This window comes from Atractosteus spatula, chromosome 11 (assembly GCF_055471065.1).
Source record: "Atractosteus spatula isolate fAtrSpa1 chromosome 11, fAtrSpa1.hap1, whole genome shotgun sequence".
Taxonomy (NCBI): domain Eukaryota; kingdom Metazoa; phylum Chordata; class Actinopteri; order Semionotiformes; family Lepisosteidae; genus Atractosteus; species Atractosteus spatula.
The window spans coordinates 20,892,327-20,905,870 of NC_142716.1; the positions used below are offsets into that span (position 1 = coordinate 20,892,327).

General features: G+C 36.7%; 1 protein-coding gene across 4 annotated transcripts in view; it reads left to right on the plus strand.

Moving 5' to 3' along the window:
- The window catches only part of fggy (FGGY carbohydrate kinase domain containing), a 100,462-nt gene that overhangs the window by 49,129 nt on the left and 37,789 nt on the right, over positions 1-13,544 (plus strand). For all 4 annotated transcript variants that reach the window (XM_088928299.1, XM_088928301.1, XM_088928300.1 and 1 more), the window contains one exon: positions 13,029-13,132. In XM_088928299.1, coding sequence (XP_088784425.1) covers positions 13,029-13,132 — 104 coding nt within the window. The remainder of the gene's footprint in view (positions 1-13,028; positions 13,133-13,544) is intronic.

The following is a 13,544-nucleotide window of genomic DNA, read 5'->3' on the forward strand; positions in this document are numbered from 1 at the left end:
TAATGCTCTTTGCGTATTTCTTCTGTTGAATTGTACAAAACCAAAAAACTGAAAAACAATACAGGCAGGTTTTACCAAGTATAAAAGAAATGCAGGATTTGTTTTTTTAAAGATTAGTTTACATCAGGATTACATCAGATTTCTTCATCAGATACTGTTTGTTGTCTTTAATCATTTTAAGTTGGTTTTTCCTCTTCAGACTGTATTTGTGTTTCACTCTTAATTACAATGGTTTAATTAGATAGATAGATACTTTATTGATCCCGTGAGGGAAATTGCAGTGCAACAGCAGCTTAACACACACAACACAGCCACAGTGTAACGAATTATATAATAATAGTACAATACATACAATACAATACAAGAGTTACTCACAGTCCGGACGCACAAGAACAAACTAGAACAGAACAGTACACAGAAAATCGTATCACACTCATATCACACATATGAATATAAATATAGATGTAACTATAGATATAAATATAAATGTATTGCACAGGTCCCTGGCATATATTGCACAAAAAGTGGTTGTAAACGGGAAAAAGAAAAAGAAAAAGAAAGAGAACAGATGTAGCAGTAGATGTGTAGATGCGTTTAGTCCAGAAACAGGTCACTGTCGATGTTGCCTCTGCCAAGACGCAAGGTGGATGCGTTGTACAGTCTTATGGCAGACGGCAAGAATGACCTCCTGTAGCGCTCCCTGTCGCACCGTGGATGAATCAGTCTATTGCTGAACGTGCTCTTCATTCCTGCCAGCCTGTCAAAGAGGGGATGGGAGAAGTTGTCCATGATGGCCTCTAGTTTGGACCTCATTCTCCTCTCAGCCACTACCTCCAAGGAGTCCAGGTCAAACCCAATGACAGAGCTTGCTCTCCTGATGAGCTTGTTCAGCCTTTTGGAATCTACTGCTCTAATCCCAGAGCCCCAGCACACCACTGCGTAGAAAATGGCACTCGCTACCACCGACTGATAGAACATGTGTAGCATCTTACTACACACATTGAAGGACCTGAGCCTCCTCAAGAAGTAGAGTCGGCTCTGTCCCTTCTTATAGATGGCCTCGATGTTCTTAGACCATTCCAGTCTATCGTCGATGTGCACTCCCAGGTACTTGTACGAGTCCACCATCTCCACGCCACTCCCATGGATGTAGACAGGAGTAGGTTTGACCTTTTTCCTCCTGAAATCTACCACCAGTTCCTTTGTCTTCGTCACATTCAGTTCCAAGTGGTTCACCCCACACCACTCCACAAAGCTGCTGACCAGTCCTCTGTACTCCTCCTCCTGCTCACCCTTGATACATCCCACAATTGCAGAGTCATCTGAGAACTTCTGCAGGTGGCATGACTTTGAGTTGTACTTAAAGTCCGAAGTATAGAGGGTGAAGAGGAATGGAGAAAGAACTGTCCCTTGAGGTGCCCCTGTGTTACTCACTACCTGTTCAGACACACAGTTCTGAAGTCTCACAGACTGTGGTCTGCCTGTCAGGTAGTCAGTGATCCACGAGGTCGTGGAGGCATCGACTTGCATCTCCTCCAGCTTCCTCCTTAGAAGTAAGGGCTGGATGGTATTGAAGGCACTGGAGAAGTCGAAAAACATGATCCTTACAGTGTTGCTAGCCCTGTCCAGGTGTGAGTAGGCCCTTTGCAGCATGTAGATGATCGCATCCTCCATCATCAATTATAGCTGCATTTAATGATATCAACAGGAGAAGGGAGTTCTTAATTTTAGAAAGAGTCAAAATTATGCAATTTAAGTGTATTTAAATTATGTTGGGTAAAAGCTCAACTATATTTCCAATCTAGATGATTTTTAAAACAATAGGGATTTATAGGCTAGTGCAATATAAACATTTCCTTTTTAATATGTTCAATTTAAATAAATTAAATTGATAAACTTTGATACAAAAGCAGGGACCATATACAATAATACAAACCTTTCAATATCATCTTTCTTTGTTTTGTAATACAGAGTTAATATTTTGAGTCTTTTTCATATTGGTATATGAAGTATTGGTGGGTTTTATGAGATTTCCCCTTCTTAACATATTTTTTTTCTTATTATTAGAAACTAAAACAAAGAGCAGTAACTCAGACTTCACACCCCATTCCTGTCTGTTCTTTGTTCATTACAAGTACTGTAGCTCACGACTCACAATACTGTATACTGACTAGTGTCTTTAAAACTAAAACCCAAAAGAGGGAAGCTCAAACCCATTGCTAAACTAAAAAAATACTCAAATGGAGATTGATAAATAACATCCAAACTCAACATTTGTGCCATGCTATACACCCCCTCATTCCATTTGATTCCTGTAGGGACTGCTGTGGCAAGCCCTTAGATTTCCACAAGAAACATATGGCAACAAAGTGTGTGGTTAATTTTAATTGGAGAATGCAGTCTTTTTGTACTGAATCTGTATATGAACTTTGGGCTCATTCAAGGTAAAGACCCACGCTATCTTCTTATGGGATGCTTAGCTACACTCTTGATTATATCCAATTATACAGCATGACATGGTCTGATCAACAATCAGATCTTTATGTGGCAAGACCTTCAATGAAATACCCAGCACATTATTTGCATACCAGTCCACAAGAAAGGTCAGCCCTAGCCTCAAGCAGTATTGAAACCGCATTTGATACCATGGCACTGCAAATAGAAAACAGATTAACCACACACAAAAATGCTTCAGTGACAAAAAAATATCTAACAATGCTTAATAACAAGACATACTTGATAAAGAAGAATTCCAGATGGATTTTTTTTTATTTTTATTTTTAGAAATAAAAGCCTTTTCTGTTTTAGCTTGCAGTTAACAGTCAGAGATCAAACCTAGTGTCTGTGTTGGGTTAACTAAAGGAATTCTTACAAGTATGTGTTTGAATAGGCTGAAGAAAGGGGTAAAGGGGGGGTGGGGGTGGTAATTAGTTTGAATGAAAAATGAGACTCCTTGACCCTTTTACCCTCAGGATCTGCTGATACCCAAAGCCCCCTGCTTGAGTAATAAAGGGCTTTTACAGTTTTTTCTGCAGGGAGAGCTACAACCCCACTTTGTAGACTGCATGGCAAGGGCGCAGCTGTCACCAGTCATCCACAGGTTTCATTATCAGCTAATAGGCCCATAACACAGTGCTTTTAGTACCTCTCATTAGCATCACAGCAGTCTGGCATCTTACTCTTCTCCTGGAGATAGCTTCATCTTCCTAGGATCACTTTCAATAACTCAAGGGATTGTACAGTAAAGACTTGGCTTAGATCTTTTTCAGTTCTGACTACAGTGCAACAAGCATTTTTATACACACATATTAGAATATGGTTTTGTTCAACTAAAAAGTCTTGAATAAGATATAAGTGTGCTGACAATGAAACAACTCAAATTTGTTCAGAATATCAAAGGCTATTATTTTAAAAATGCTGTTGGTGAATATGGAAAATAAGTGGAGAAAGAGTAAAAAAATAGTTCTGTTACAACCATACATGCTTAACTGTTTTGCCTTAATTTAATGGAATATTCTGATGCTGGCATGGTTCATTTAAGGAAGTAAATTTTAGGAACATTTTGGGATTAAACAGCCTCTAATAAAATAACTAGTTATATAGAGCATGGTGGTAGATTACCTACTTTTTCATTACAATTGGGGAGGTAAGGAATCTGCTTTGGTAAGGAATGTGCTTTGACCAAAAAGTTATAATTTTAGTGAAATTATTGCAATGGCTGGGGGTCCATTCCCCCATCTTGTGGCTTGAAAATGAAACTGTGTGGCTGGCAGGGAGAAAGCTATGGTACAAAATGGTGCTGTCCTTTTTTGCAGCAGTCTGCAGATGATGGAGCTCTGTATTTCGCCTTTCTCCTGGCAGTGCTTACATGCGCGGCCATGTGCCACACAAACCCAAAAGGAAATGGTGCTGCATTTCATAACATCAGATTAGAATAATTATTAATTTACTATGTCAGCATTGTGACCTAGTTTGCAATGCAGTTCATAGAAAAAAATGTTTGGTTGGGGGAAAAATACAAGCAGTTTTCCATAGTACATAAAACTGAAGAAGGTGAATAGCTTATTTTAGTTAGAAGGAGAAGTAAACATAATTACAGTTAATTACAGGTAATTACAGTAAATTGTTCAAGGTGATACTGGCTTTGCAGTCCTTTCTTTCCAATTTCTGTGATGAAAAATAAAACATACACAGCTAAGCAAAAAGAGTAATTTGAAACAAGGGTTGTAATTAAAGCAACAGGTGTAGTGCAGTAATTAAAACTGTTGGCTTAATTATGGTACTAAATTTGAACAGCCCCTAAGGAAATAAGCAATTAAATGTGTTACTGGAGTTATCTTACTGCAGCCTAGCATCAGCAAATGTAGAGTGTGGGAACATTAGATGATTACGTTTTTTGCTGTGATTTCTGAATATAAACTCTGAGAGTTTATGACCATCCTTAACAAAGAAGATGAGCTTTAATAAAGTTTTCACTTTGCTGCAATTCTTGTACTAAGCCTCTAAATATGTGCCACACAAGATTGGTGTGATTTGCAAGTCATTTTTGTGCCTTGTGTATTACTCAGAACTAAGGGGTTCAAACCAGTTCACACAGAAATCCAGTAAAAATGTAAAAAGAGATGTGATTATCTCAGATATGCAAGAAATCACTAGCAAAAGAAAGTCTCAGTAATGATTCTTTTAATATCTCTCTATATGTCTCTCTCTGTATACACACAGACAGAACTAGTGGTACATATATTTTATTTCACACATTATTATTATTATTAGTTATTATTTGGACCATAATAAAATTTAAAATCTGTTGTGATTAACAATACAATGAACAACACTGTATTTTAATAAGAAACAATTAGTAATACTGTTTTCTTGAATATGACTGTGGCTATTCATTAATTATTCAGTACTCATAACTACTTTGGAAATTAAATGATCATCATCTTTAAATAATTACCTGGAAAGGTAAGATTAAGATTTAAGATTATCGAGAGACTCTTCTGAACTAAGGAAGGCACTGTGGAATATTTCAAAACCTGAGATGGATACTGTATATAGCAGATGTTTCTTCCTCACAGTGTTGTGACACAGTAAGAAACAATTAATCTTTCCTCACTCCTAGAATGCATAGTAACTGCTTGCTCTTAAAATACATCATGACCTTGAAATATGTTCCTTTTAAGATATTGCACATATGTACAGTATACCTGTTTTCACTGATCAAAGCTCACTGTGCTGCATTGATGAGTCCCAAGAAAGGCTGCTAACTTTATCAATCTATACTTACAGTAAAACTGGCTTTATTCTATCATGTAAAGAGTGAGAGTTAATTGATATTCATTCCCATAATTCAAATTAAACTCTGCTTAAACTCTTAATGGATATGAAATATGATTATTCCTAAAAATGGTTGAAGAATTCTACCAAAAGCCAAAAGAAAGCACTAAACAACATCTGAGGATCTGAATCCAAACTGGAACGTTCTGGAATGAGTGTGCGTAACCAAACAGGAAGAAATTAGTACACTAAGAAACAATTTTATGGATGCAAACCTATAAAAATACTTAAAAATGTGCCTTACAAGTTTTTTTTCAACATCCTTTGGTGCAGTGTTAGTAAGAGAGAACTAACAACCAAGAACCAGAACAAGTTTAATAGAAAAAGTGCATAGAATTTAAAGAAAAAAGGCTTTGTATCTACTGTTAAACAAGAAGGTGGACCCATAATGATTCTGTATTCTTTTAATAGTGTATGGTTTTATTGAATATTGCTTAAAAGCACCCAGACCTCACAATATCATCTGCTTACAGACTGATCGGTTGTAATTTCACTTTGCAGTACTACAACATCCCTAAACATGTCAAAAAGAAAACAACAGCTGAACTTTGAAGGGACATAAAATAGCAGTTCTTGAATGGCATTTTCATTAGCTGAGGTGCTGTGGACAAGGTTAAAGTAAGCAGCAGAAAGGAAAGTATGAGAAAAAAGGTGCCAGGAGTAGATTTATTTTCAAGGTACCACAAATGAGTACAGGCATACGGTTTCACATGAGATTTGTAAAACTGAAGAGGCGTTATGTTCATGTGAGCGTTTCCAGATAGAGTACCAGAGAACAAAATTGGATCCAAGTTCTGTTTTCCAAAACACAGGTACAGTATACTGTAGCTTTCTTTTTGTTACAGATAGGAGTCTTCTAATTCCTATCTAATTCATACCAGTGTACCTTACAATGTCCATTTATCAAGAGTCTTCTAATTCCTATCTAATTCATACCAGTGTACCTTACAATGTCCATTTATCAGGAGTCTTCTAATTCCTATCTAATTCATACCAGTGTACCTTACAATGTCCATTTATCTACCATTCCAAGCTATATAAATGACAGTTATTATAGAATCAATTAAAGCTAATGTTATGCATACCAAAGGCATCTGGTAATATGAAATACTATATACCAATCTGTCACTGCCCTAAACCACATATATGCTTTCTTTCATCCTTACGTTGAAAGAATGATGCATGAACAAGACTCATTTTCTATACAGAACTGCTTGTAGGAAGTTATATTTAAAATCTAAACTTGATACAGGGGAAAAAAATCTTCCATGAAAAAACAGATCTCTCTTTGGGTAAATAAGTGATGTAATCGAGTTATATTAATTCTACTGAGGTTGATTCATATAAATTTCTGGAAGCACAATTATCTGATTCATGTTAAAGAGATGCAGTGGGTTTTGCATCAGCCCAAGAGCTTGATGCTCCTCTTCTAACAGCCACCTCCTCGCCACCAGTCCATGACTAGCAGCTTCTCTCCATCACCGCCCTGCTCATGCCACCATTAACTGGTTGCCTTAGGACTGTGTGTGACTTTTTTATGGTGGAGAAATTGTTGCACACACATCATGACAAAATGTGACCTTGATCCAGTGACATGGATACAACAATGATTGGAGGTCTCACTTTGCTACAGCTTTCATCTTCCAGAACAGCCCCTGAGATAACACAGCTAGTAAATTTTTTTTGTCTGTTATTCCATTGTGGGCTTGTTTGCCGAGTATGGAGGGTACAGGATTCCTAACAGGCCTTCACAGTAACCAAAGGGACTTCAGGACTGAAGGAGACCTTCCATATTTCACTCTGTTAATGCTGACCAACATTACTCAGTGTCCAGTTACCATGGTGAGGAAGAGGGGGTGGACCTTTTGAACCCTGTTGTTTTATAGCCAAAGGAATGCACACATCTGTAAATGCATCACTCTTTTAGGCATTGCTATTAGTCTAGGTGGTTTAAAGATGACCTGCAGTCCTAAACTAAGCCACGTTGATCTTTTCAGCAATGCTCAGTCAGGCTTTGGAAGATGCTGCACATCTCTTGAAGGGTCAGCATAGGCAAGAGTTCTATTTAAAAATAAAACTTACAACAAAGATAGCAAGTTTATATTATCAAAACAGACTGACTAAAAAAACAGACAAAATAAAGGTTTGAAACAGCGTGGCTTGTCAGGGACAGGCTCTTATGTTCCATCATGATCAGAGGAGGATTGGTTGTGTTGGACATAAGGGAGGTTGTAAATGAATTACTGTTAACTCCCCTGTGACAAGAAGATTATATGGATTATGTGGAGAAACACGGAGGCATCTGTGTAAAGATGTTATTGCTCACCTCTAGAGATCACTACAGGATAATACTGGCGCCTCACAGGATGAGGGAGGTGATGAGGGGCAAACATTTACCTAAGTCCTCTTTGAAATATGGATGTTCTTCTAAAATGAGCATGGTTTATTTTCTTTATTGAAAGGTTTTACCATCCTACAGTTTGACTTCCATTTCCACTGTCATTAACAAATAGGTCTTAGATTTTTCATAATATTTTTCAGTATTTCAGGCTGATAAATATGAGATACCCTCATGTTGTCTACACATGGGATAATAACAAATCTCAAGTGAACTCTAGAGAAAAACTTGATAAACACAGTAAAGTTATAAGAGTTACATTAAGTTACTAGTTTACTCTTCCAATTTACTTTACTTATTCCAATTAGTATTGAGATTTGTAATCCACACATGGAGTAATTGCATTTCTTATTTGATTTATAAGTTTCTAGAATTTGGTATATAAAATAGGGGGTCACCTTTTCCCTACACTGAGATTTGACAGTCAGACACTCCAGCACTAAAATGGCTGTCTCCTAAACCAACTGTTGCTTTTCCTGCTTTGGGCATGGTAGAGAGAAAGAAGTGTAGGAAATTCAGTGGTGGAACCAGACATTTCCTCCACAGCACAGGGACTCCACCTCTCCCCATGAATAGCTTGGTGGATGAATGTTCACTCTCATACTCCTCAGGACAGTGTCCAGAGCAAAACTACAGATACAGTTCTTAGGTCTGTTTGGGCCTAAGCCTTCTGCAAATTGTTAATAGAAATAAAGAAGTCATCTGTTCCCTGAACACTGACAGTCTGTGAATAACTTTGCTACAATGTACAATACTGTATATACTATACTATAATATAATATATACATACTGTATATGTATATACTGTATATAATCTTTAGCCTTTATTAGGTTTTGGGAATCTTTAAGATTCTTCCATAAAATTCTGTTTTGGTTATTCTTGTATATAAAAGGTTATCCTTTTTGCACGTGCAGCATAACTGATTTTGTCTTCCCATCTCATAAGAGATCTTCTTCTTGGTCATTCAGCCCAGCATTGACTTGGTCCAACAGTGATCTGTTTTTCTTGCTGTGTGTTCAGCCCTGTGCCATTTTAGTTACTTCACTCTTCCAAAAATGTTACTGTTTGGTCATAAGCTCTATCATTCTGTAGTCTGTTAACTGTCTTCTGAAGAAAGACCTTTTTTGTCTCTTCTTGTCATGCCAAGCGTACGTTTTACAATGTTTCTTTGCAAACACCTGCAGTTAGGGTAACTTTTTTTGTATTCAGGGTTAGCTGTCACACCTGTATGCTAATATTAATATGATATTAATATTAATTGATCCAAGTACACAACTTTTTTACCTCTTCAGTTTGCTGTGGAAGAACATATTCCCATCATTTAGATTTTTTTGGTTAAGTTGGTTTTAAGATCTGCTTTGGTGCTATCTTTGTGAAGTTCTTGGACTTGTGATAGGTATATTACTGGATTTGTTGCAAATAAGTTTTATCAGTAATTCAAAAGAGACTTATATCTATATATTTTAGAATCCTTACATCTCTTTGTAATCCTTTGTCATAAAAAAAGGTTTTCCAATGTGACTAGAAAGAGCTTTGGAGATAATAAGCACATTTCTTGATTTTGAACTTACTGTCCATTGATTTTCTTACTGTTTCTTGTTTTCTTTATTAGGATTTTGTTCTCAGTTATCTCTTTTCTTTGCAATGTCATTTGCTGTGGCTCTGGTGTTTAATGACACTGTCACACATTTAATTAATGTCTGGTCTTTTATCTCCTAGGTGTTGAAGTGCACCAGATTGTTGCAAAGATGCTTGCTTTCTCAAGTAATATGTTTTGAATTTCAGAATATTTCTCCAGAATGTTTTCTCAGTCACAACATTCAAATGGAGAAAGTTAGTGGTCACTCTCTGTGTTGAAGATGTTACGTAATGATACTGAATTGTGTGTTTGTAGTCGTTGGTATATAGTCAGTGTCACTGTTCATTCCATTGGAGCCCATCCATGTCTATTACCTTTTAGGCTTCTGGAAGGAAAAGGAATGCATGCAATTACCTTGTTTCAAACTTCTTATTCTGGTGATGGTTATGATAGAAGACGTTCTTGCCAGTTTTTTTCACTCTCTGACTTCAAAAATATTGCTGAAACCCTGTAATTATTAAGATTATTCCGCTGATTGGAATGTCCTTGATGGTGACTTTTGACATCTCCTTAAGGTAGTATGTAAAACAGCTTTATAATTCTTAACAGAGTGCAGATAGAGACTCCCATTAAAACACATATCGAAACCCATATACATTATGCTGTATCAATGATCATGTCTCTGAGATATAACCTATCCTAAAGGCCAAAAGCAAATTTTTGTTAGAATTAGTTATAGAGTGCAGATAGTGTCTTGGTTACCATTGAATACATTGGATGATATGAAATAATAAATGTCCCCTATCAGTGCATTATCACTGCATGTGACCTTTTTTGAACATCAAACACAAACCTAATAGTTACTATGGAACACACATAGGAATCTGTATACACTCTGTCAAAAAAGGTGTGACCTCTGACTCCAGTATTTTTTGTTATTCTGCCAGATGTTCAGATGACCATAAAATCAAATGTTGTGTGAAAAACCATTTAATTGTAAAGGATACTTTTGGGAAGTTGTGCCACATGTACAATGAAGGTCATAGGTCACAAGGTTGGACAGCCATATTGGAACACCTCTGAAATTGTTATGTTGATTGATGTGAAACAAACATGACCCTGAAAAAGCATGGCTACCACAAACTAATCTGATATCAGCTAAGATCAATTTGCATTTATTATAGTGTTTACCTTTTGACTGAAGGCTGTACACTCATAAATCTTCACAGTTTGGCAGAGGTCAACATGGTGTAAGTTGTCTTGGCCCCTAGTCATGGGTGCTGTCAGCTATATTTATTTTTGGACTACATACAGTATGTGAATGATCTATTGTTTATATTTGTTTGTAGTTAGTCTTAAGTTTTGCCACCCTATCTGAAACATGCTATATCTACAATGTTATTTTTCAGTGTCTCATAACAGATAAACCTGTCGACTGCTGGTCATTCACAGCATTTTTTTCAGCAATTGAACAGTTTCAGTTCTGCTTTGAGTCTTATATCATTTAGTCCCACAATAGCCCACTTAAATATCCTGGTTATTTAATCTTATACTATATTATTCTACTATTCTGTATGTAGCTTGGGACAGTGTCCTGTTGTTGTCTAGAGCTTTATACCTGTAATTTACTGTAGCTCTCTCTATCCTTGTGTACAGTTACTTCCATCAGTTGTCTTGGTCAGGAGAGATCCATCCTTCCGTGGATGAAGTCAGATTTTTTTTTTTGTTATTGCATCTTGGGTGATTTGAACACAGAGGTGTTGGTAGTAGGTGTAGCTGACCCACTTCCACTTTAGCCAGGAAGAGGAAGAGAGCCATTATAGTAATAATATTCATTCCTAATTGGAATAATAATAAATTAATTCATAATATTAATACCAATTATATTAATATTAATAATAATTCCTAACACTTACATAATGCTTTTGTGGACACTCCACTCAAAGTGCTTTATGGGTAATGGGGACTCCCCTCCACCACCACCAATGTGCAGCATCCACCTGGATGATGTGACGGCAGCCATAGTGAGCCAGTACACTCGCCAAACACCTGCTATCAGTGGGGAGGAGAACAGAGTGACGAAGCCAATTTATAGATGGGGATTATTAGGCCATGACTGGTAAAGGCCAATGGGAAATTTGGCCAGGTTACACCCTATCCTTTTGAGAAATGCCCTGGGATTTTTAATTACCACAGAGAGTCAGGACCTTGGTTTCATGTCTCATCTGAAGGACAACACCTTTTTACAGTATAGTGTCCCTGTCTTGAGCATTAGGACCCACACAGACCGCAGGTGTTCCCCTACTGGCAACTCTAACACCTCTTCCAGCAGCAACCTTAGTTTTTCCCAGGAGGTCTTCCATCCAGGTACTGACCAGGCTCACACCTGCTTAGCTTCAGTGGGTTACCAGTTGCGAGTTGCAGGGTGATATGACTGCTGGCAATTAAAAAGCTTTCACAAAATGGTCCCACCTACCACGATCCAATTATCTCATGGTACATCTTTCTGAGCACTCCTTGATCCCCTTCTACCAAAATGAAGCAGTGGAAACTAGGCTTTGGGGTGGGTTATATAGCTACTGTACACATGTGCATGTCCACTATATACTGTATACTATTTACTATGCATGTGCATGTCCTGTATGTGCTATATACAGTATATTATTATGGTCAGCCATTTCAGTGGCAATCCTTGAAATAGTCTCCTGTAGTGCATACAGTAATATCTCTTGATCAGTACTTTTCCTAGCCCTCACTTTATTAAAGTGTATGGGTAATTATTTAATCCGGCCTAGTGTTAGCTGTTCTAATTGAAAGCTCTTAGGCCTGTCGATATGCAATTTGTTCAGAAGTTTAAACTGTGCATGTCATAGACAGAGCTTGAAAATGCTATAAATATGGAAACCAAAGCTTTGATGAGTTCAAGAATAAATTACCTGTTTCTGAAATTACATTGTTTTTTTCCAGCAAAAACCATTAAATCGTCCATGCATGATTTTAAGTAACAGAAAGGAAAGGGTCTTTTTTCCTCCGTCAAGGATTTGATTAAGCTGTAGTCTTTGAGGAAAGAATAAATTAGTTTCCATTTCCCCTCTCCAACAACAGCCCTTAAGTGCTAATAAATAAACAGGAGTAATTATTTTCATCTGGGTTCCTGCAGTGTGTTTAAATAACAGACATAAGGTTGCTTTATTTTAGAATGTTTGAAAGAGGCATTAGCTTCTTAATTTAGCATATTGTATTTTATTTCTAAATTTTAGAGGAAAGAAATAATATACAGTATATCTGGCTTGAATTTTTGTTTTAATTTTATCTTCAAATCCCTGGAACATGGAACTGAACCATCCCTATCAGCTTCAGCCAATGAAACTTCTCTAAGTTTTGTGTATAATTTTTAATTAAATTGAGTATATCAGTTTATTTATTTCTCCTTTTGCTTTCGTGACAGTTGTAATCATTTGTGCCTCTAACAGCGTTAAATCATGTTGATTTTTTATTTTTTTTCTTTTGGAATAAATTAGCTAAAATAAATTTGAAGAATCTGAAGGATTACTTAGACTGATATACTGTAAGTACACATTGTTATCTCTTTTACATTGTCTTTTTTATTTTTTGTAGAAAAAAATAAATTTATTACTTAGACTTAGTTTTTCATTGGTCCTATCAAGAAAGGGCATGACTCCCTAAAGATGTTCATTTTTTTTATCTGTCAGGTGTGATTGGAGCAGATGTGAAAGGGTATAACCTGCCTTGTGAGAAACAACCAATCACATCTCGCTTAGCCTTGATCTGTGGAACCTCTTCCTGTCACATGGGGGTAAGTGTTGTGACATGATGACAACCAGACTGTCTCACAACCTGACACTTTACCCTTTAGACCCCTATATTGTGTGTACCATCATTTCATGTTATTGTCCTTATAGACTCTCTTCCCTGAGTTTCCCAATGAAATGTCCTCATCTGCATAATTGTGCTACTGTTTTTATGCTGTTAGATGAAAACATCTAACAGCATCTAAAAAGGGATGAAGAAAAGGAAAGAATAAGGAATCTTGTACAATGTACTGTATGTGAAAATGTGTGAAGACCATCCAAGACCATCCAAGAGTAAGAACTAGTATCCTGGTAACCATTAGCAAAATATTTTTTTCTATATTAAATAATATATGAGAAGTAATTACAACACATTAATTTTGCCCCCCTGCACTACATTTTTGTGGACTGCCATTA